Source organism: Equus caballus, chromosome 1 (genome assembly GCF_041296265.1).
Source record: "Equus caballus isolate H_3958 breed thoroughbred chromosome 1, TB-T2T, whole genome shotgun sequence".
Taxonomy (NCBI): Eukaryota; Metazoa; Chordata; class Mammalia; order Perissodactyla; family Equidae; genus Equus; species Equus caballus.
In genome coordinates, this window is record NC_091684.1 from 174038525 (window position 1) to 174060802 (window position 22278).

Here is a 22278-nt window from a genome sequence, read left to right on the forward strand (position 1 = left end):
GAGGAAACATGTTCAAAGGATTATGTGACTTTCCCAGGTCACACAGTAAGTGGCGTGGACCCAGGCCTTCCGCTCCAGAGCTGCGCCCCTTCAGCACAACCTCTCCTCCCGGGTTCTCTTCTCTGTCTTTCCTCTCCCCACCGTGGCCCTGCAGGCGTCTGGGGAATAAGGTGGGGAGAGGAGCTGGGCCAAGCCTCTGCCTGATGGCCGGGGATGAAGGAGCCCAGAGGAGCCCGAGGGCCTGGCAGAGGAACCCAGGGAAGCTGCCCACAGAGTCTCATCTGGCCCTACCTGCCAGGGCCTGGAGCCATCCCACAGCCCACCTTGTGCTCTGGTCTTTTGGGCCGTCATTGCTGCTGCCAGACTTCTCCTGCTTTGTTCCCTTTGCCTTCTTTCCAGCCTCTCCTTCCTGTAGCTCCCTCTGAGGAGTGAAAGAAAGAGGGAGGTGGCTGTGCCAGTGGGGACTGTCGGGTTAGCACATCCTCTCTGCCCCTCCCGGCCCCCTCCCACTCCCCTGGAAGCCTGACTTGGGGGTGCAGACTGACAGCTCCAGCGGGCATACTGCTTCGTGCCCCCTCCCCAGGCTAAGTCGGGGAGAAAGCTTGGTGGACCAAGAGATGGGACCTGAAGGAAGGTTACTGAGTCTTTTTTCTCCCCTCATCTTCCAGTCCCAAGATTAGCAGCCACTCTTGCTCCCTCCTGGACACCTGTCCTCCCAGCCTCCACCCCAGCCATGAGTCCCAACCCTGCACCTCGGGCTAAGAATTCCTCCAGGCAGGAGCTGGCCAGACAGAGGAGACCTCCAGGGGATGACTGGGGAGGAGGGAGGAATGGTCTCAGGAAGGAGATCAGTGGGGGCAGAGGGAGGGGAGGAAATTGTGTTGGGGAATGGGAGCCACAGAAAGGTACCCGGTGCAGAAGGACTAACTTTGGAGCCAGGGTCCAGGAATCTGGCTGGTGGTCTCCACAGCAACCCATCATCTCTCACCCCACTCTTCAGCCTCAGGGGAGGAGGTGCGGGACTCTGGGAATGATAACTGGAGGTCAGGGACCCCCTGGGCAGCCTGGTCCTGGAGGAGCACAGGAGGAAGGGCAGCTTTTGCCCAGGGTTCTGGTGTTTGATTGACTCAGGCAGAGTGGGTGCATCTCCACGTGCAGCTAGGTGTGTGGGTCTGTGTCCTGGTGTCAGTGTGATCCAGGATAGCTGTGCACGTGAGTGTGGCAGATGATGCATGCACAGTTCCTGTGTGCAGAGACCAGAAACAGACTGGAAGAGAAAGAGCAACACCTGGATGAGGAGAGTGGCCCTGATGGGGGAGAAAGCCAGCCTGTTATTTCTTTTAGGAAAACGGTCCAGAGTAGAGAGGAGGAGGGGGCAGGGCGCATCCCATTAGTTCACTTCTCCCGTATCCTCCCATCTACATCCTGAGAAAAGGTAGGGAGGGAGCGGTGTCCTGGAGCCTGGAGTTGCTGCCTGAGCCCAGCCAGAGGCTGGCTGGGAACTGCACGGTGCTCACTCCCCTGGGATGCTCTGCGCCCCTCCTTTTCCCATAAACCATAAACCAGGAAAGGAGGATTGAACCCAGGCAGAGGGCGGAACAGGAGGGGAGCCCCTCTTCCGTCTCCCTCTCTCATCACCTCCCTGCTTCTTTCCTTTCTCTTTTCCTTCCGTGGTCCTGCACCTCTTCACTCCTTTGACAGGTTCTGTCCTTCCAGGTGATGAGGTATTTGAGACCAGACATAAGCCCAAGGGTCTTGCTGACAAGCCTGTTTCCCTGTGCCCTGCTTTTCCCTCAAAGTTTAATGGGTTGGGGAGGATGGGAGGAGGGTGTTGGGGAGGCTGGGAGAGCAGGTGAAGGCCTGCGTCCCACTCCAGTGCACCCCTCACTACCTAGGAGCGGCCCAAGACTCAGTCCCTCCTTCTTTCCACTTGTTCCTGAAGGTTTGATGCAGACGTCAGGGTGAGACCAAAGGGGCAGAGATCTTGCCCGTCCTGCCCTGAATGGAAGCCCTTGTCCCTCTGACACCCTGCTTGGGGTGCTGCCTCCTTGTTGTCTCCTTCAGGGCACAGACAGCTGGCTCTCACCTGGGCCTTTGGGCCGTCAGGGACCAGGCCTTGAGCAGAGTAAATAACTCTAGCACCGGAGCCGGGGGGAGGGGTCCTTGTTCTCCCACCACCTGGCTGCCCTCGCCTAATCAGGCAGACGTGGGAGGTGAGAGAGGACCTCTTTCCACAGAAGAGCTTTCCCCAATTGGATTGCCAACACCTCACACTGGGAGGGGAGGGTCACAGGGGCCTGTCCTGACCCACCTACTCGGGTCTCCAGGAGCCCTGCCTGGATTTCGGGGACCTGGGTGCTTATGCTGGTTCCTGGGTGGATTCTTTCCCGGCTCAGGGAGTGGCCGCTGAGAGATGCTCCCTCCCCCACCAGGTGACTTTGACTCAGCCCATCCACAGCCTGCCTGCCTGGTCCCTCTCCCGCCTCCTTTGTGCTCCATGAAGAGTAAGACCATGGCCTGGGGAGAATTCAGTGTGACTGTGCCATCTCACCCTGGCCCACCCTTCCCCCACTGGCACCACAGGCACCAGCAGTGACTGGCTTGTGCCTGTCCCTGTCCCTGCCACCCCCACCCACATTTTTTCTAGTCTACAACCCCCTTCCTCTCTTAGTCTTTTATCTCTTCTCAGTAGCTCTCATCCTCTACTTCTCCTTCCCACCCTCCCTTTGGGGCAATCCCCACATCTTAATTTCCTTGGACATTTGAGACCAACAGGGAGCCCAGAGAATTGATGGTGGCAGTGGGGGTACAAGTCACTATCTCCTTACTCCCTGAATAGAATCAACCCAAACTCTCCTCTGTGTGGAGGGACTTGAAGCAGATTACCCCCAAAGGAGAATGGCCGAAGGGACAGGCTTGGGCCTCGCCTCCCGCCCTTTGGCACAGTAAAGCTGGACACAGAAACCTGAGTGCAGAAACAGGAAGCAGGGCTCCAGCTTTACAAAATAAAGTGTTTGTTTATTATGAAATTAGAGATGGAGGCCCCTCCCCTTCCTCCCTCTTTCCCCTTCCCCAGCTGCTCCCCCTTTCCTTCCCCTCCCCACCCCCTGGGGCATGGGAAGCACACAAGACAAAGCCCAGAGCTGGGAGGCCCAGGGTAGGTGAGAGCTGGGCAGAGCTCCAAGGAGCCCCCACTGGGGCTAGAGCTGTCGCCCTGGGAGGTGGGCTGGCTCCCTCTCTCTGCTGGAGGCCATGGAGCCAGGATGAGGCCATGAGTGATGGATGGAACCATGCGGGCAGGTCTGTAAAGACAGGAGAGCCTGGTTAGAGGTGGTGAGTCAGGGTGGGTTTCGGGCCACCCCTGTGCCCCACAGAGTCTAGGGGCACTGACCTGGGGCAGAACATCCCCTGCAGGAAGGTGGGCAGCAGTGGCCAGAAGTTTCTCTTGGTTTTGGGATGGACAACAAAGAAAACCAAAAAGCCAGTCACAGGGACCCAGAGAGAACGTGGGCAGATGTGGGCAGGAGACACACACAAAGCGTGTGTGTGGGCAAGGGAGACAGAGAGCGTGTGTGAGAGATTTAGAATCGGGGAGACAAAAAGAGAGCCACGGAGAAAGTGGAATCACAGTGAGAGGACAGATTCAGAGTCAGAGCCACACAGCCCAGACCCAGACAGGGAGCGTGGCAGACAGACACAGAGATCCCTGGAGAGAGACAGAGAGACGACTCAGGAGGAGGCAGGGAAGAAGGAGGTCGCCCTGGGGGAGCTTGGAGGAGGGACACGGGACGGGACGGGGCCCCTGGGCTGCTGCCGCCTGCCTGGACCCCGGGGGCCTCACTCAGAGGGCCTGTGCGGGCTGCCGCACCGCAGCGCGCGCTCAGGGGCCCGGGGGCTCCTTGACCCCGTACAGCTCGGCCAGCGTGCGGAAGAGCGGCCCCCAGTCGTCCAGCGGCTCGGCCGGGCCCGGGGCGCCGCCCGCCTCGCTGCCAGAGCCCAGGGAGCTGAGCGAGCCGCAGGAGGAGCCGCGGCCCTCGTAGCCGTACACTTGCACCGAGTCGTAGGGCGGCACGCTGGGGTCGTCGTCTGCCTCGCGCAGCCGCAGCGCCAGGAGCTGGGCCACGTCGGCGGGGCCGGGAGGCCTGGGCTGGCGCGGCGCCCGGGCCCGGGGCAGCACGTCGCGGCGCGCGGGCGGGCCGGGGGCCGGCAGCGCCGCCCCGTCGGGGTTCTGCAGGGCGCTGATGTCGAAGGCTTCCGTGTCCTCTTCGCCGCCGCCCTCGTCGTCGTAGGTGATGATGTTCTCGCGGACGTCCTCCTCCTCCAGCACCATCAGGGCTTCCTGCTTCTGCCGCCGCAGGGCCACGAAGAGCACCACCAGGGCTGGGGAGAGGCGCACACGGGCCGCTGAGCCCGGAGCACGCAGACGGTTTGGGACAGAGCGGGCAGTGTGGCCTAGGGGTGGCAAGCCCCGCGTTTGACATCTGGCAAGCCTCGTTTGAATCTTGACTTCACCCCTTACTCGCTGTGTGACCAGGGGAACCCTTTTGGCCCTTAGATTGCTTGTAGGGAAAACATATTTACCTCTTAGGGTTGTTAGAAGGATGAAATGAAACACCACAAGTGATGTGCCCAGCGCCACACGTGGCCCAGAGTCGGGGCTCAATAAACACTTTTTATGGCTTGTTCCAGTTATTATGGATTGGTATAGCAGGGACATGAGGCCAGAGCTTTTTCCCTTGGACGCATCAGGCAGTGGGAACAGCCAGGCACAAGGGTTCCTTCAAGCCCTAGGATGGATTCCCCTATGTCCGGGTTCCTGGCTCCTCTCCATACCCACTCATGCCTGGACCCCACATCCGTGTCCCACTGTGGCCTGACTCACCAAGCAGGGTGCCCACACAGGTGACAATGGCAAGCAGGGCCCCGGTGCTGAGCCCAGCGGGTGAGAGCTGAGCCTCGGGCCAGCAGGACGCCACGGAGCCATCAGGCCGGCAGCGGCACACGCTGACAGTCACTGTGGCAGTGCTGCTCAGTGCTGGCTGCCCCCAGTCCCACAGTTCTATGGGAACCAGGTAGGGGGCCTGGCGGGGCGGAGCAGGGCGAGAGGGCAGCAGCAGGCTGGCGGAGCCATCTGTGGGAGAGGGAAGGTGTTGGGGCACCTCCTGGGACACTTTCCCAGTGGGGTCAGCGCAGCCCATTCAGACAGCTTTCCAGGGGGAAGGTTTGCAAAGAGCAAACGTGCAAATCGACATCTACCTTGTTGGGTGGAGCGCCCGGGAAGATGGGCAGGGCTCAGGCAGGCTGGGCGAGGGGGTGGTGGAGGAGGACAGGAGGACGGAGGCAGGCATGGGCATGGTTGCAGGAGGCCACCTACCTCGGTTGTCCCGGACAGTGAAGTTGGCATCAGGGCCCAGAGGACCTTGAAGGGAGACACGGCTACTGTTGCCGACTTCATCTCTGTCCAGGGCCCGGATGACCTGAATCAGCTGGGAGGGAGAAGAGAGGCCTTGTATGGAGTGGGCAGCTGGAGGTCTTGAGGTCCCAACCCCTCTGCCTCAGCGGCTCACCTGGCCAGGGGGTGCAGAATCACACACAAAGGTGTCGTAGGGCTCAGCCAGCTGGGGAGCATTGTCATTCTCATCCAGGGTCTGGATGGCCACTTGCACCCGGGAGGCCTGTGCGGAGCTGTCTGAAGCCAGAACACGAACACATACACCCCACACACGCACACACAACAGTTTATACACAACACACATGACGCATGGGTATGGATAGCACACGGAGCACATAGCACACACATGCAACATGCATGCAACATGCAAGTAGCAAACAGAGTTGTGAAATGAATGCAACAACACCAAGTGCATACAACATTCAGGTAGTACCCAAGATGTGTGCAGTACACAATAGCCATTCAATAGGAATGTGGCCCCCATGATATACACATACAATAACCCACACACAGGGCACATGCAGCATAAATAAAAGGCAGACAGAAGATGCAGACAGGACACACACAGACAACAGCCATGAAATATACAAATACATTCATACCATATATTCGATGTACACTCAGCATTTATAACAAATGCAACATCCATCAAGTGGATGTTTGATATATACAATGAATGCAGTGTTGCACCCCCCAGGGCCCAGAGAATGCATTTTCATACACGGCACCAGTGGGACACACACACATACACAGACAGACAGACACACACACACAAACACACATGCCCCATCAGAGGTCTGAGAGCTGTGGTGTAGCAATGAGCATCACTTAGAGTTGACCTTGGGAAGGGAGGAGCTGCATGATGCACAGGGTGCAAAGCAAGGCCAGCCTGGACACCACAGCCAGACACGGGTCCCCTCGTCATACATCCCTTCATCAGGTGGCTCCCACCACTCCCTGCCTTACTCCTCACTTGCCATCCAAGAAAGCATGGAAATCATGTATCCTGCCCACCCTGTTGCTCGCCTCTCCAAGGCTGAGCCCCCTGGTCCCTTTAGCCTTTCCCCCGGGCAGGGGGAGAGCTGGCTGGCCCTGGTGGAGGGGCTGAGGTCGCAGCCTGGGCAGAGGAGGCTGAGTGGGCTGCCTGGCTAAAGGGTCCGGGATACCCCAGAGACGAGGCGGGGCTGGGGTCCACTCCTTCACTGCAGTAAAGGCACAGGGCCTGCTAGTCGATATCGGGGTTTGAGTGGGGTTGCAGGATTTGGTGAGAGGGTCGGAAGACAGTGAAGGGAACACACACACACACACACACACACAGGGCTACGTATACACAGGCAGCTGCAAACACACTATATATACACACATATACACACAGGGACATTCACACAGACAGACGCACATGCACTGCCATGTAAAGAAAAGTTGCACAGACGTGAACATGAACCCGTACACCTACAATGCCACACCCTGGAAAGGCAGTGTGGTGCAGTGGGTTACAGCTCAGGCGCCGCAGCCTGCCTGGTCCAATGGCTCCACCACTTCACAGCTGGGTAACCTTGGGAAGTTACTTAACTACTCTTTGCCTGAATTTCCTCATTTTAAAATGAGAAAATAATCATACTTCCCTCATAAAGTTGTGGTGATGCTTAAATGGATTAATCCACATTTGGTACTTAGAACAGTGCCTGATACACAAAAAGTAATAGTTATCTGTCCACGAACACTCACATACACAAAACAATATATACAAACAGCTGCTCGTACCTATTGCTATACACATCCAATTACACGTATACAAAATAACAGACATAGAATTCTACACGCTCAACTATATACACATATATGTCCAGTTATAGACATATACTCACAGATATATGTGTGTATTTTTCACACACATGGAGTTATATAAACAGGTAAGCACACACCCATGTGCACACACACATCTAGCCCGTCATTGACATGTACCAACATCTACACACTCAGTGACAACTCCCACAGACAGGACACACACAGCAAAGGTGGGGAGCCCTGGGCCTGAGCAGGGTGATGGGGAGGTTCACAGAGTAGGGGAGTTCTCCCTGCCTCTAAGGGCCAGGGCTGCCCAGAGGCTGGTGGGGACTGGGGACTGACAGGGGCCCCCCAGACAGCCCCCAGAGGAGGTGCCCAGCCCTTCCCCGGCCCCTGCCTCCAGCCTGAAGCAGAGAGTGGGCAGGGCAGGGTCTGCCAGGGTGCAGGTTGGGGTTCATTAGGGGCTGGGAGCTATTTGAGGTTAGGTTTATTTCTGGGTTGGGGAAAGTCAGGTATGGAGCGAATTTAAGGTCAGGGGAATGCTCAGGCAGACCCGCTGTGCCCAGCCCAGTCCAGCCCAGCCTAGGCGACGAGGAGGCCTGCCTGTTGGTGATGGTCCAGGCTGGGGACCCAGTGGCCGTACACTGGTGACAGTGTGATGGCAGTAACCGCCCCCACGCTCAGGGACAGCTCCTCTGCCAGGAGGCAGCTGCTTCACCTGGGCCTTCTGGGGGGCCCAGGACTCCTCACCGAGCTCTGTGGCCAGCACTGTGAGGTTGTGCCAGACCCGAGCCTCGCGGTCCAGGGGCACTGCCGTGCGGATGATGCCGTCTTCGGGCTCGATGGAGAAGCAGCGCTCTGGGTCCGAGTGGGGGAGGATGGAGTATCTGGGGAAGACAGAGCCGAGCTGGGGGCTGAGCTGGGGGCAGGGCCAGAGCCTGCTGCTACCCTGCCCTCCTTTCTGTTCGCCTTGCTGGGCCTCATGGTTCATCTGGACAGAGGGCCCGAGCTTGTGGGGCAGAGCCTGCCCGCCCTGTGCACCCAGAGCCATATTTCACATCATCCCCTTAAAAGACGAACATCCGTGGAAGTCATCACCCTGATGCTCCTGTCCTAAGACTCAGAGGGACTGGGTTTTCTTGCTGAGGGGACAGTGACAGGTGGAAGTGGGAGGGGGTAAACACTGCTTCTCTTTCAGACTTCTGGCCTGTTCTGGGGACCCAGGGACCAGTGTTCTAGGTCTGCCTGCTCTGCCTCAGACCAACTGTGTGACCTTGGGCAAATCATTTAACCTGTTTACTCAACTACCAAATGGGACGGACACCAGCACCTCCTGAAGTGCTGTGACAGGGATGCTGGCGGGCCGTGGAAAGAGTGGCTCCACTGGAGGCCGACAAGTCTGGATTTGGATCCCAGCTCTGCAACTTACTAACGGTGTGACCTTGGGCAAGTTACTTAACCTCTCAGGGCCTAACCTCTAAAACAACTGGTGATGACAATGCCCACTTCAGAGAGCAGTTGTGAGCATTAAATGTTACCAAGTGGGTAAAACATGCAGCGCTGTGGGAGGGATCAATAGTGATAGCGATCAATTGATCAGTCACACTCATCAGAAGAGATGACATCTGCTCAGACTGCCACTGGGAGGCGCCACTCTGATCCACCCAGAGGGATGGGGAGAGTCAGGGGGTGGTTAGCCAGGTCCTCCAGCCTTCCCCTGGCCCCCAGAGCCGCAGGGAGGGAGACCTCTGCCAGGAGGGGAGTGTGATTTGCAGTAAGAGGGGCACATCCTTGGGTGGGAATAGCCTGCTCTGGGCTCCTTCCCGGAGGCCAGGCCCTGCTCCAGCCCATCCCCCAGCTCACCTGATTGGACTGGCCGGGGAGTCCAGGTCAGCGGCTGAGACCTGGCCCACCAGGGTCCCGGGAGCCTTGTTCTCGGGCACTGCCAGGTGGTAGGCAGCCTGGGTGAAGGCAGGTGGCTCTGGGGCATCCTGCACAGCCACGCGCACGGAGGCCACGTCCTTGAAGGGCCCTCGCCGCAGGTAGGCTGGGTCGATGAGTGTGTTGGTGGCCTCCACACGGAAAGAGTAGGAGCGACGGGTCTCAAAGTCTAGAGGCTGTGGTGAGGGGAGATGAGTGGCTGAGGTGTGTGGAAACCAGGGCAGGCCCAGGCTCCTGGAAGGTGAGGAGTCCCTTCCCCACACGCATCCAACGCCCCGCCCTCCTGAGAGGAGAAGCGGGCAGCTGGGGGCAGTGCCCAGCTGGTGAGGGTGGGGGCAGATTACTTAGTCAGTAGCCTAGGTCTGCCCCCAGCTCCCTCACAGACTTGCTATGTGAAAGTCTTGAGCAAGTCACTCAGACCCCCCTTCTGGGCGCCAGGCCCTCATCTGTAAGATGAGGAGATGCCTGTGATCTCTGAGCTCCAGCACAGGGGTCCTGAGTCTGTTCTTGACCAGTTAGAAGCGTGTACCACAGGGCAGGAGGCAGGCATGAGGGAGTCCACAAGCGTTAGCAGACAGGAGGCTAACCTTGCGGATAGTGAGGAGCCCGTCTCGACCTTGGGAGTCTGTGCTGATGCTGAAGGCCTCGGACCCCTCCCCATCCAGGATGCTGTATGCCATGAGGGCGTTGTCCCCCAGGTCTGGGTCCTGGGCCCGCAGCCGGCCCACCAGGGTGCCCGGCCCAGCCGTCTCCACCACGGAGAACTGGTAAAGGCCTTGGAGGTGGAAGGAGGGGAGACATTCTTAGAGAGATTCCCAGCCCTCCTCCCTCCCCCAGCATCCCCCACTCCTGCCTGGATGGGGGAGGGGTGGGGAAGAATGGCTTCTCCAGGGGCTGAAGGGGTGGGGTGGTCAAAGGATAGCTCAGGTGGAGCCCTGGCCCCTTACTCTGAGGGAACTTGGGGGGGTTGTCATTGACATCGCTGAGGGTGACCGTCACTGTAGTGCTGCCCGACAGCCCCCCCATGTGGCCGCCCATGTCCTTGGCCTGAATCACCACCAAGAACTCCTCCTGTGTCTCCCGGTCCATGTTGGGGATGGCGGTGCGCACCACTCCTAGGGAGAGATGCTGGGTCAGGGGGTGCTGGGTACCAGGGCCGTCTCCACCAGGCTCCTGACCTCTATCCTCACCAGTCTGGGGGTCCACAGAGAAGAAAGGCAGTCCGTCCAGCACGGTGTACACCAGCTTGGCGCTGTTCCCGTAGCTGGGGTCATCGGCATCGTGAGCAGTCACCTGGATCACTGATGTCCCTGTGGGGGATCCCGGCACCCCACTCAGCAGGGGCAGGGAAGGTGGGGAAGAACAGTAGATGAAGGGGACCCAGACTTGAGCTGGGCTGCAGGAGGTGGAGTCGGGGGCAGAAAGCAATGGGGAAAGGAGAGGTGAGGGTGCTCCAGGAGACGGGATCCAGGACATTCAGAGTTGGGGCGCTCACCAACATTGGACATCTCGGGCACTGTGGCGTGGTAGGGCCCGAGGGGAAAGATGGGTGGATTGTCGTTGATGTCTTGCACCTTGATGATGAACTCTGACGGGGGCTCCAGGGGCCGGTTGGAGGCTCGGTCCACGGCTTGGGCCAGTAGCACGTACTGTGCCTTCTCCTCCCGGTCTAGGCTCTTCGTGACATGAATGTTGCCTGTGGCCTCGTCAATCACAAATACGGTGCCTGCCCCTTCCCCTGTCAGCAGGTACTTGGTGCGGCCCTCACCCCTGTCCACATCCGAGTGCAGCTGTAGGGATCAGGGAAATATGGCAGCAGGTTCCAAGCACAGGGACAGAAGGTTAAAGAGTCCGAGTCTAGGATCGGGTGAAGTGTTGGGAGTCCTGAGGGACCAAGGTCACTGAAGAGTGAGGAAGGTGGAGGGCAGGGCCTAAGGGCCTCAGGACTCAGGGCAGACATGGGAGGGGCCAGTCCTTACCTTGCCAATAAGGACAGGCTCTGGACCGGCATATTCCTCAATGACAAAGAACTGGTTCCACACCCAGCTCCTTCGGGTCCGCAGCAGTGCAGCTCCTGGGCTCCCACGGGACCCTGCCCAGGCCCGTGCTGGGGCTGCCAGGCGCCCCATGCAGCCCCAGCCACCCAGCCAGGCCAGCAGGAGCCTCACTAGGCCCCACATGTTTGGGCTCCAGCCAGGGCTCTGTTCACTGCCCCCGGGCGCTGAGGCATGAGCTGGCTGGGCAGAGGGGCAGATGCACTGGGGTTACCCCATGGATCCACACCTGCAGGACAGGTAGCTGTTCAGGGTCAAGGAAATCCTTAACCCTTCCCCTTCACCAAAGTTAGATGCTGAAAATGCAGACCTCCAAGGAACCAGACACCCCACTGCCCAGAACCCAGACTAAGGCAGAGCAGACAGTCTGATCCTTCCCTCCACCCAGGCTCGCCTGTATTCACCTCCAGCCCTCCAAGCTGATAAATCTCCAGCCAGTCAACTCTGAGTGGAGAAGCTGGGGAAGAAAACAGGAGAGGGGATGCTGGGAGCACTGGGAACCCCAAATCTGGCCCCTGTCCTCCCAGATTGGGCATGCAGTGAGGGGGTTGGAGGCGATGGGCGCTACCAGGGAAAAGGCTTAAAATCCAGGGGTTGAGATTCATGGAGGTGTGGCCTCAGGGTGTCTAGAGTCAGGCTAAGAGATGACAAGCAGTGCAGCCTAAGACAGGCCCGTGAAAGTCCCTCCTCCACGGGGAACCCCACCTCTCCAGAACCAGCCCCCAGCCCACACTGCCAGCTGAAGTCCTTGATGGGGGACCGGGCTCATGAGGCAAAGCGGGGGCCAGAGCTGAAAGAAGAGGGAGTAGAGTTGGGGGCAGGGCCAGGAGCCTGGGGAGGGGGAGCAGAGGCAGACCCAGACGCCAGAGACACAGCGTGATTGAGGGTGAGACCAAGACTCAGGGACTGTCCGGCAGAGCCGGAGACAGAATGGCAGCAAGAGACAGAAGGAAAGAGACCAAAGGAGGCAGCTGGGCGTCTGCAAGGCAGAGAGGAGTCACAGGTACCAGGTTTGGGGAGGGGGAGTGGGTGGGGGGCCGCATAGGGGCTTTCTTCCCGTGTGATGGGCAGGCAGGGGCAGCCCTCAGCTGTGGGGGTCAGACCAGGCCGCCGGAACTTCATTCTGCGAGAGGGGGCAGCCAGGAGGGGCTGCGCGGAGGGAGCTAGGCAGAGGACCCTTCCCACTGTGTCTCTTCCTGGGGGGGGGGGGACCACTCAGGTAGCTGTGGCTGCGCCCCTCCTCCCCTAGAGCAGACACACTCTTGACAGTCCTTTCCCTCCCGGGGGTAGAGGGAAGCCAGAGGGAAGCCGGGGAGCAGAGAGGGAGGCGGGACGAGGGGAGAAGGAAAGGGATAGAGGAGTGGGAAACAGGATAGCGGGAACGGGAGAGGAGAGGAGAGGAGGGGACAGGGGAGGCAAGGAGAGCGGGAAAAGGAAAAGAGGAAGACAGGAAAGGAGAGAAAGGTAGAGGCAGAAAAAGGTAGAGGAAGAGGAGATGGAGAAAGATAGCAAGAGGGAGAGAAGGGTTGGGGAGACAGAGGGAAGGGGCAGAGAAGGCAAACAGGCAGAGAGAAGGCAGGGTGAAGAGAAATCAAGGGAGAGGAAAATGGGAGAAAGAGGGAGAGAGGTGCGAGGGAAGAAGGGAAAGAGGCAGAGCGCGGGAGAAGGGAGCCGGCAGTGGCTCCCAGCCGCGGAGCGCACCGCTCGGAAGACACCGCAGCTGCGGGCCCCCTGCTGCCCCTCCGCGATCCCTGACCCCGGGCTCCGGGGCAGTCGTCCTTACCTGGCTGTGCCGAGGGGCCCAGCCCGGCGGGGAGCGCCCCCGCCCGCCTCCGCCGCCGGGTCCCGGGGGCGCAGCCCCGAGCCGAAGCGAGCGGGCGCCGCGGCTCCGCTGCAGGTCTGAGCGGCCCCGGCGAGAACAAGGGAGCGAGACGGAGGGGGCGGGGGAAGGAGGCTCCGCCTGCGGAGGAGCGAGGCGGCCCCGCGCCGCGCGGGAGAGGAGAGCCCAGCCTCCGACCCTCCCCGGCCAGCTCGGGCCGCGCGGCGGGGGCGGGGGCGGCGCGTGGCTCCCGCCCCCTCGGCGCTGCCGGGCCGCCGGGCGCATACAGATGCGACGCCCCTCCCGGGCCGGCCCGCAGCGCCCGGCGGGCACTCGGGCGGGAGAACGGCCAGGCCACGGCGCCCGGCCGTTTCCGAAGAGCTGGCGGGGAGGGAGCCCGGGAGGCGCGAAGCGGCCCGCACGGCCCCCGCAGCGGTGCCCCCAGCGGAGGGCGAGCGCGCGGTGAGGCGGCGAATGAGGGGCCCACTGCGGACAGGCCTGGCTCCCCGCCCCCGGACCAGCTTTTGGGGCTGGTGTGGACCACGGCGGCAGCATTTTGGGAGCCCAGGCAGGGCACGGTAGCTGGCCGGCTGGGCTGCGCTTAAGGACGGCAGAAGGGTCCAGAGTCCGCGGGCTGGGCCCAAGGAACAGGGACCCAGGCGCGACATCTGCGGGAGAGCGCGGAGGCGGGGAGTGGAGCGTTTTGGGGAAGCTCATTTACTGGCGCCTACTAAGCGAGCGGCTGCCGCCCCCTGGTGGCAATTGTGGGAAGCACCTTGAAGGTGGTGGACGGGAGACCAAAATGCCTCTAGCACGGACCATGAACAGGGAACCTGACGCTCTTCCCAGGGGTCTTTCCCTCTACCCTGCAGGGAGGAAGAGCCACAGTTGTGGTGTGGTTAGAGCCAAGGCAGGGATGGAGGGGGGCAGTCCCGGATCCAGGAAGCAGCAGCCTAAGTCAGTGTATGGAATGGAAGCGATGCTGGCTCCACGCCACAACCCTCTTAATTCCATTTGGCCTGCACAAGGAAAGCCACTCACACATAGTTAAAACTAAGTCAGATTTTTATTATTTTCCATAGACCACATCATTTAATAATAAAAAAAATAAAAATAAAAATTGAACGAAAGGAAAAGGTGGATATAAAGTGGAACCGGTGGGCAGGAGGCAAGGGCTGCAGGACAGAGACTGGGAACTGCAGGGGCCCTGGGACTCAGGAGGAGATGCTGATTCAGCTCATAGGTGACCCAGTCCTGGCCCCGGCTGTTCCCAAGAGGGTTGTGAGTGCCCAAAGGAGGTGGTGAACAGGATGGAGGAAAAGTGAAAGAGGTTTGGGGCTCCTAGCTGTTCCCCACCTCTGGGCCAACCACGTCCCTCCCTAACCTAGCTCTTCCCTCTCACAGACTTAACGATGGGGAATGAGAGGGAGGAAAGGGCTAAGTCCCAAGAGATAGGCTATGGGGGTGGGGGGCGGATGGCCACTGCTCCATTTGGTATATGGGGACAGGTGGCAGCCATACGACAGCACTGGGCAAATGGTGTGAGAGACCCCTGGTTCCAGGGTGGAGGTGATTGTACCTATCCCTCTGTGGCCTTGAACCCCCCAGGGCAGGTGGCCGGTGCCCACAGCTCTCCCTAGTGTTCTCCCAGCTAGCGGCGCCCGCCCCGGTCCCGCACAGGTGTGCTCCGACTCCGGCTCCTGCTGTGGCGCTTGGTGTCTCTGCGGTCCCTCTCCCTGCCTCGCTCGCGGTCCCTTTCCCTATCCCGCTCTCGATCCCCCCTGTCCCGCTCCCTGTCCCGCTCTCTCTCCCTGTCCCTCTCTCGGCTGTGCTCCCGCCGCTTCTCCCGCTCCAGCTGTCGGGTCCGTTCCCGCTCTGCTTCCTTCTCCCGCTCCTTCTGCTCTTCTTCTTCCTGCTCCTTTCGCCGCTTCTCGCGCTCCTTGGCCCGTTCAGCCCGCTCGGCCTCCTTCTGGACAATCTGTTGCAGGCAGGAAAGGCAGAGAACAGGCACCTGAGCCCTGCATGCGGCAGTCCCGCTTGGTCTATCTGCACCTGGACCCCGCACTCCTGGTTCAGGGTCACTGTGAGCTTTGCTGTTAAGCAGGAAGTGGGGGGTGGGGGTGAGGGTGGGGCTCAGCAGTCACATCTGTCCTTGCCTCTGGTATTTTCCTAGCTACTTAGATAGGAACAAATCTCTTTACTCTAGTTGAGTAGCGTAAGCCTAAAATTCCCAAAAGGCCCATCACAAAGAAACAAATTTAAAAAGCAGAGAAATGGATGAGTTTACAAAACACGGATGGCTCAGCTAACTAAAATCAATTTCCATGAAGTGATGCTGGCTCAGCCAGCTTCCTATGATCCACACAGAGTCCCCGGTCTCTGTGTCTCCCTTCACTTTCTTGGGTTTGGCTTCCCTACAGCAGACTCATCAGCTGGTTCTTAAAACTGCCTCTGAGATGCTCAGTTCCTTCCCTCGTTATCCTAAGCCGATACCTGGGCCCACTCACTCTCATGGGCCTAAGTCTCCCCCTTGCTCTGCCCCTTTGCCTGATGCAGCTCTGAGCAGGGCAGGAAGGCGGGCACTCACCTGGCTGTCAGTCAGCGGGAGCCAATAGATGCAGGGAGCTGCCTTGGTCTTCCGGAAAAGGTCGTCCAGAAGCTTGGCAGGTGGTTCCTCCTGAGCTTTCTCTGAGGGGGAAGAAAGTGAGTCAGACTTGATGCCTATGACTCTGTGCCCATCCCACCTGAGTCCCTCTCCCACCTACCAGTGGGTATGGGTGCCCTCAAGGCTAAGTACCTTTCTTCTCACTCTTCTTTTCTTTAGACTTCGCACGTTCCTTGCGGCGGCGGTCACGGGACCGAGATCGGGAACGGGGCCCTTCTCGAACTTTGTCCCGATCCCATTCACGCTCTGATCGGGTTCGCTCCCGCCGCTCCATTTCCCGTTCCCGCTCTGCCCACTGTTCCCGCACTGCCCGCTCCTGCTCCCTCTGCTCTGCCCGGGGATGCTGTGGTGGCTGGGCTGGGGGTGGGGGTGGGGGGTGCAGGGGCCGAGGAACCCCCTGCTCCTCTGTCTTAGTTTCAGAGGGACGGTCCACCAAGAGGCCTCGGCGATAATCCAGCTGTGGGCAGAGGAACAACGACAGTCAGGATGGAGATGACATCCCTCCCACTGAAGCAGCCCAGGAAACAGGGCACAGAGACTTTGGAGCCAGGGTTCAACTCAAGGAACCGAAGGGGAGGGAGAAGGAATCCCAGTGACTGCAGGTTTGGCCAGGATCTCAGCTGGAATCTAGCAGATAACAGCTGCCCCTCCCCTCCCTTCCTTCCTTTTCCCAGGTTTCTTACCTCATCTTGCTCAGCGTAGTCAGCACAAAGGAATTTGGGATTGGACTGGGGCCACTTGACCCCATGTAGAGCAGTGCGGGTGGCAACTGCTTCCTCTACTGTTGAGTACTGGTGGAGCAAGGGAGAAGAAGAGGGTCACGACGGACCTACAGTCCCTCCCACTGGCCACAGTGCCCTCAAATCTGCCCACGCTGGTCAAAAAAGGAAGCATATGCCACAACCTAGAGAATGAGCTTCCTGCCCTCACCGTTACAAAGCAGTGCCTCACCGTTACAAAGCAGTGGGATTTGATCTTGTCAATCCAGAAGGCCTCTTCCACCAGAGTTCCTGTACGGCCCAGCAATTCCTTCAGTTGGCCTAAAGTGAAAGGACGAACCTGCCAATGAAAATAGTTTTAGGGTCTTGCAGAAGGCAAGAACGATGCGCATATCACTAGTCTCAAGATGTCCCAAGCCACTGTCACAGGAGTTCAGCTTCGAAGTCTGGATGAGGGCAGAGAGGTTAGGAACCCTCTAGTAGGAAGGAGAAAAGAGTGGTAACACTGAGACATTATGCGCCAGGCCCTAGGCAAATCCTCAAGACGGCCCTGCGGGCTGACGCTTTTCTCAGATGAGGAGACAGGTGTGAGGTGAAGTAACTTGCTCAGAGTCGATGAGCGAGCAGCTGGCACATCCAAGTGTTGAACCTAAGAAGCAGGAGCCCGAAGCTCAAGCTCTTAACCACTAAACAAGGCTGCACTGTGGGAAAGGACGACTTACCAGATTGGAGATGTGGACGATGTTACTGATCTTGCCCCGGGGCGGGGAGGGCACCTGAGCAGTTCGGACTGGGTCATCAATTGTAATGGAAACTCCAGACTTCTGCTGGCTAATGGAACGTCGAGTTAAGGTGTCTCCTAAAGTCACTATCGAATAGAGCACACGAATGGTTTTCAGTAGGGAGCCGGGCTGGCTCTTCCACCACCAATAGGACTGTTACTCCTACCGAGCAGTCGCTCTTCCATCTACATGTGCTGCAGACCTAGCAAGAGCAAGGCACTGTCTAGGCTAATCTCCTCAATAGGAGATTCAAGGATTAAACAGATTTGAACCCAGCCCTCAAGTAGCTTAACAAGGAGAGGGAGATAAGACAGATATGTAAACACTGTAATACAAGGCAGGAAACATTAAATGCTTTAGGAGAGGTCCAAATAAAGTGCTCTGGGAATTCAGGGAGCTGCATGACTTTCCACTCAATGCTTCACCCACCTTTCTTTACTTCATGCTCCACAGGTGGGGGCAAGGCCACCTCTACTGAAACCTGGGGAGGTATAGGGGGTTCTGCCTCAGGCTCCTTCTCTTCTTCCTCCTCTTCCCTCTGCCCATTCTCCTGGCCCTCTGCAGGTACTACCTGTAAGGTATCAGATAATGGAGGGATTCTTACAGACCAACTAGCACATTCTTTTCAGCTCCTGGCTTCCTGGTGAGAGAGGGCAGTACAGTCAACCTAGCATGTTCCTTCCATCAGGGAAAGATTTCATTACTAAGTGCACCTCCCCCAGACCCTGGGATTGTTAATGCCTCAGCTCTTCCATAAGGAAAACTAAGGCAGGAGTCGGCACATTTCAAATTTTTTCTTACAGGGCAAGACAGTAAATTATTTTAGGCTTTGTGACCCATACAGTTTCTGTTGCAACTATTCAAGTCTGACATTATAGCACTCAAGCAGCCACAGACAAGAGAAAATAAACTGGTGTGCCTGTGTTCTAATAAAATTTTATTTATTATAGACAACAGGCTGGATGTGGTTGCCTGCTGACCCCGAATAGGGCGAATTAACCCAACCCCCTGCACAGATGGGAGCCTTCCCTTCTAGGACTCCACCTTAGCCCTCAGTTGCCTGCTCTGTGGCTGATGCCCCCCTCCCCTGACACCGGGGTGCAGGAGCCTTACCTGAGTGACGGTCCGGCATATTTTCAGCCCCTTGTCATGGGTCCCATCGTCACCATTACGCTCTGTTTCATCCTCAGAGATTCGGGAGTCATCAGCATGAAGATCCACAACAGCCTCCTGCCCCGCCAGGGGTTTGATGTCGGGGATGAGGCTCTGGGACACAGATACCCCCCACCCCGTTACACTGGGCCCATGTCTACTCCCACCTCAACGTGTTTCACCCTCCCTTCCCCGGAGCCTCCCACCTCACCTTGAGGGATTCAGTGGTGATACTGATGGAGGGTTTCTTCTGTGTGGTGGCTGTGCTGGCTCCCCAACGCCGCTTCCGACCAGGCTGGCCCCCCTCTGTATCACTGTTTCCAGCTGGCACCCCCTTGGTAGCTGCTGTCCCCAAGAAATAGGATCCAACAGTTAGATGGTCTCAGGCCTCTGCTGGTTCACACCACAACAACCACAGAGAGCCTTTGACTCGAGTTTTAGTAAAAGGTAAACCTAAGGAAATTATATTTGGGGACTGCGGAAACCATGCTCCAGAGTGAACAAGAAAAGGACTGGAGCCACTTCCTGAAAGATGAAAACCACTGATCTCTGAAGGCAACAGGGGAGGTAACCAGGTTGGTGAGCAGTTTAAACTTTTAGTGGTAGAAATCTCTAAAGTACTTGGGAAGACAGACTGGGAAGAACACGGGAATGCAGAAAAAACAAGACTGCATAATACTAAAATCTAAGTAACGTTGATTTCAGATCATGATGTCATCTATAAAGCTCTCTCATACTTCTCTCAGTCGAGAGCTCCTTATTGGGAAAATGTTAAAAATGTCACTGAGGGGTGGAGCCCTCTCATTTCCTCAGATGCTCTTTTAGAATGAAGCACAAACTGGTAAGCATTACATAGGAGCCCCTCAAAATCACTCCTGGCTCTGAGGGTTCAGATATCTGAAAAAGTAAATGCACGTAGGCCTGGAGAGGAGACGGCGAGACACCTCACAGTCTACCTTGTTACAGTTAAGAAAGAAATACGGGGGGCTGGCCCCGTGGCCAAGTGGTTAAGTTCGCGCGCTCCGCTGCAGGCGGCCCAGTGTTCTGTCGGTTCGAATCCTGGGCGCGGACATGGCACTGGTCATCGAGCCACGCTGAGTTGGTGTCCCACATGCCACAACTAGAAGGACCCACAACTAAGAATATACAACTATGTACCGGGGTGCTTTGGGGAGAAAAAGGAAAAAAAAATAATCTTAAAAAAAAAGAAAGCAATCTGGGGGGGTGGGCGAAAGGGACAAAGGGGCACATATGTATGGTAATGGATAAAAATTAGACTACTAGGGGTGAGCACGATAATATTCAGGAACTGATAAACAATAATGTACACCTGAAATTACACAATGTTATAAACCATTATAATCCCAATAAAATTACTTACAAAAAAAGAAAGAAAGAAATATGACTGGGGAAAAATGACAGGGATTGTCTAAAGTTTTGAATTTCAAAATGGAACCCTACATATGCCAAGAAGACGTTGATTTGCTCAGCAGTGGTGGTGGGGTGGGAGGGGGTGACCCAGGAATCCCATCAAGACAGAACAGTAATCTATTTCTCCATGAACTCAGATTTTCCTGGTATTCCTGACCTTGATCAGGGATGTGGGGCTGGACTTACAGACAACGGAGATCTTCCTCTTGAATGATTTGGGCAGCGAGCTCTGTATACAGAAGAAATGGGGAAAAAAGAGAAAGAGACACACCCCACAGAGAGGGGGGAAGGAGGTTAGATGGGGCAATCTCAGCACAGGCTCCAAAGACACAGAGAGAGAGACACAGAGACAGACAGAGACCAAAACAGAAGCGGCAAACGGCAAAAACGAAGCAGAATCAATGCAAGTTAGAGAAAAAAATAAAACCAAACATCACAGCAGGGAAAAGTCATCTAGTTCATACCACACCTGTGTATTAGCTTAACCAGAAATAAGTGGAAGAGGACTCAGTAGCCTCGCAGCCCTTTAAAGGCGCTGGTCATGCCCTCTTCCAGTTTCTACGGGGCGAGAGGACACCAAGCCCAATAAGCTGTGCCCAGGTTAGCAGGTCCTCCGAGGTCTTCCTTGCTAACTCGAGGAAAACACGAGGAAGCAAGGAAAACCAACTCTGGGATGGCAACTTCAAGGTAACCCTCCTCCTTTTCTCAATGTCCAGCCTGACATTCACGGACAGTAGCTTTGAGTCGCTTAGACAGCAGACTGCCCAGAGCCCTGCCACACTGGGAAAGGGCAGCACCAGACCAACTGGAGACGAGGCTCCTGAGCCCAGTGCCAGCAGAAAGGATTTAAAGGTGTCTTTGGTAAAGGAAGGTTTTTACGAAGGGCAGACTGTCCCCTGGGAGAGTCTCAGACTTCCCAACCACTGTACAGAGCTCTCGCAGAGCCTTACTGTGTCCTCTCTGACCAGGGTTTAAGCCTTAGGGGCTCTGCCAAGGACCAGAAACTTCCAAATTTGCTTTTGAGCAAGTTTTTGTCCCTTTGAAACACTCAGTGGGGAAAACACTATGGACAGAGCAAAAAGAGGAAGAGAGAGAGAAAAGGGGAATAGAGCATGTTTAGATTTAAGTGCTTATTTCTGGAAAAACTAAGACCTACCACCCTTCTAAAGGGTAGGGCAGGACCCTCTTGATGAAATCCCTTTCCCCCATCCACCCCCCAGCCCCGTTTGTGTCGTCTAACCAAGTCTCCTTGGTCTCCGTTAAGGGCCAGCCTGACCCCTAGCCGGGCCGCTCTCGATGGGAAAGTTAGTGAGAAAAAAAAAAGGTCTTAATTAAAACAGGAAAACATGAACCAAATAAATAAACCCAATAAAGAAATCAGAAAAATAAAGATAAAGAAAAAAATTAAAATAAAAGATTAAAAAAAAAGAAGAAGAAGAAAATAAAGAAGAAAATAAACTAGGAATATGACAAATGTTCCAGGTACCATCTCACACCTGGGATCTTCAGTTCAGCCAATCGCACCTCACTGTGTACTGTATCTAGTCAACCGCCGGTCCAATCAGAATGAGCCCTCCCTGCTAGGCGCTGTGCAATTGGTGGGGGGTTGGGTTGGCAAAAAAGGTGGGCGCACGGCGTGGTGGTCAGCACGGCACTGCCAGAGTCCTCCCAGGGGCGCAGGGGGGGCGGGAGGGAAACGTGTGGGGGGACGCTGCCCAGTTTCCATGATGTCAAGACAGTTCACTGGCGGTGGCCAGGCTCAGCGAGGGGTACAGGGGAAAAGGGGGCAGAGACATCAGTCCCAGCCCTGTAGGGGCATCATCTTGCAGTCCCTGATGAGATGGCCTGTGAGTAGCAGGAATGGTCCTGGCCTTTTATTGTGAGAGGCAGGCAGGACCCTATGTCCACCAGTGGCACGCTGCAGCAATACCACCACCCAATACTTGGAATCCAGGTGATGACTCCAGAGTCCCTTTCTCCTCTGCCTGTAACTGGGGAGGGGGTCCTCTCACCGAGTGGGATCATGGAGCCTCTGACGAAGGCAGCCTGGGGGTAGCAGTGGATAGCCCCAGGACTGGGCACACATTCAGCAGCAAGGTCAGAATACTTTTCTTCTGAGTTGTGTGTGGCATCTCCTCAGGGACTCCAGCTGAGACAGTGGTTCCAGTCAGGTGGATGGATGAGCCCCTGCCTCCAGGGATGGAGGAGAAGTTGGAGCAACCAACATGCTGCCCTTCACCATGGACAACAGGGACCAAAGGAAAGTCCATCTGATGAGCAAGTGGTGATACATGGCTGGGCTGTCATCAGCATTAAATCCCTGGGCTCAGACCCTAGACATCTCTGCAGGGTTCCTAGTCGTCACAGCTTAAGCCGAGAGCCCCACTCAGTATTTTACGGCATGGCACTGTGATCACAAACATTGACTCTTTAGGAGGTCTTGGTGCCCTAGATGGGGATCCCAACAGTCTGTAG

At 57.1% G+C, this 22278-nt stretch overlaps 2 protein-coding genes across 14 annotated transcripts in view; both read right to left on the reverse strand.

Moving 5' to 3' along the window:
• Positions 1–2992: 2992 nt before the first annotated feature.
• CDH24 (cadherin 24) lies at positions 2993–13155 on the reverse strand. The gene is made up of 13 exons (XM_023622228.2): positions 13019–13155; positions 11161–11464; positions 10677–10971; positions 10372–10491; positions 10129–10296; positions 9769–9956; positions 9104–9357; positions 7991–8127; positions 5568–5689; positions 5375–5486; positions 4883–5131; positions 3392–4380; positions 2993–3302 (listed from the first exon to the last, which is right to left on the reverse strand). The coding sequence occupies exons 2-12, from the start codon at positions 11359–11361 to the stop codon at positions 3881–3883; spliced, it is 2346 nt and encodes a 781-aa protein (XP_023477996.1). The 5' UTR covers positions 11362–11464; positions 13019–13155; the 3' UTR covers positions 2993–3302; positions 3392–3880.
• A 946-nt stretch (positions 13156–14101) lies between these two features.
• The window catches only part of ACIN1 (apoptotic chromatin condensation inducer 1), a 32318-nt gene continuing 24141 nt past the window's right edge, over positions 14102–22278 (reverse strand). For 7 of the 13 annotated variants that reach the window (XM_003363546.5, XM_003363547.5, XM_023622191.2 and 4 more), the window contains 10 exons: positions 19990–20032; positions 18584–18717; positions 18334–18486; positions 17650–17791; positions 17161–17306; positions 16671–16778; positions 16403–16510; positions 15852–16176; positions 15642–15742; positions 14102–15032 (listed from right to left, as the gene is read on the reverse strand). In XM_003363546.5, the coding sequence (XP_003363594.1) occupies positions 14706–15032; positions 15642–15742; positions 15852–16176; positions 16403–16510; positions 16671–16778; positions 17161–17306; positions 17650–17791; positions 18334–18486; positions 18584–18717; positions 19990–20032 (1587 nt within the window). In that variant the 3' untranslated portion in view covers positions 14102–14705. The remainder of the gene's footprint in view (positions 15033–15641; positions 15743–15851; positions 16177–16402; positions 16511–16670; positions 16779–17160; positions 17307–17649; positions 17792–18333; positions 18487–18583; positions 18718–19989; positions 20033–22278) is intronic. The other 6 variants (XM_070240935.1, XM_001494104.6, XM_070240917.1 and 3 more) reach the window with 3 other exon arrangements.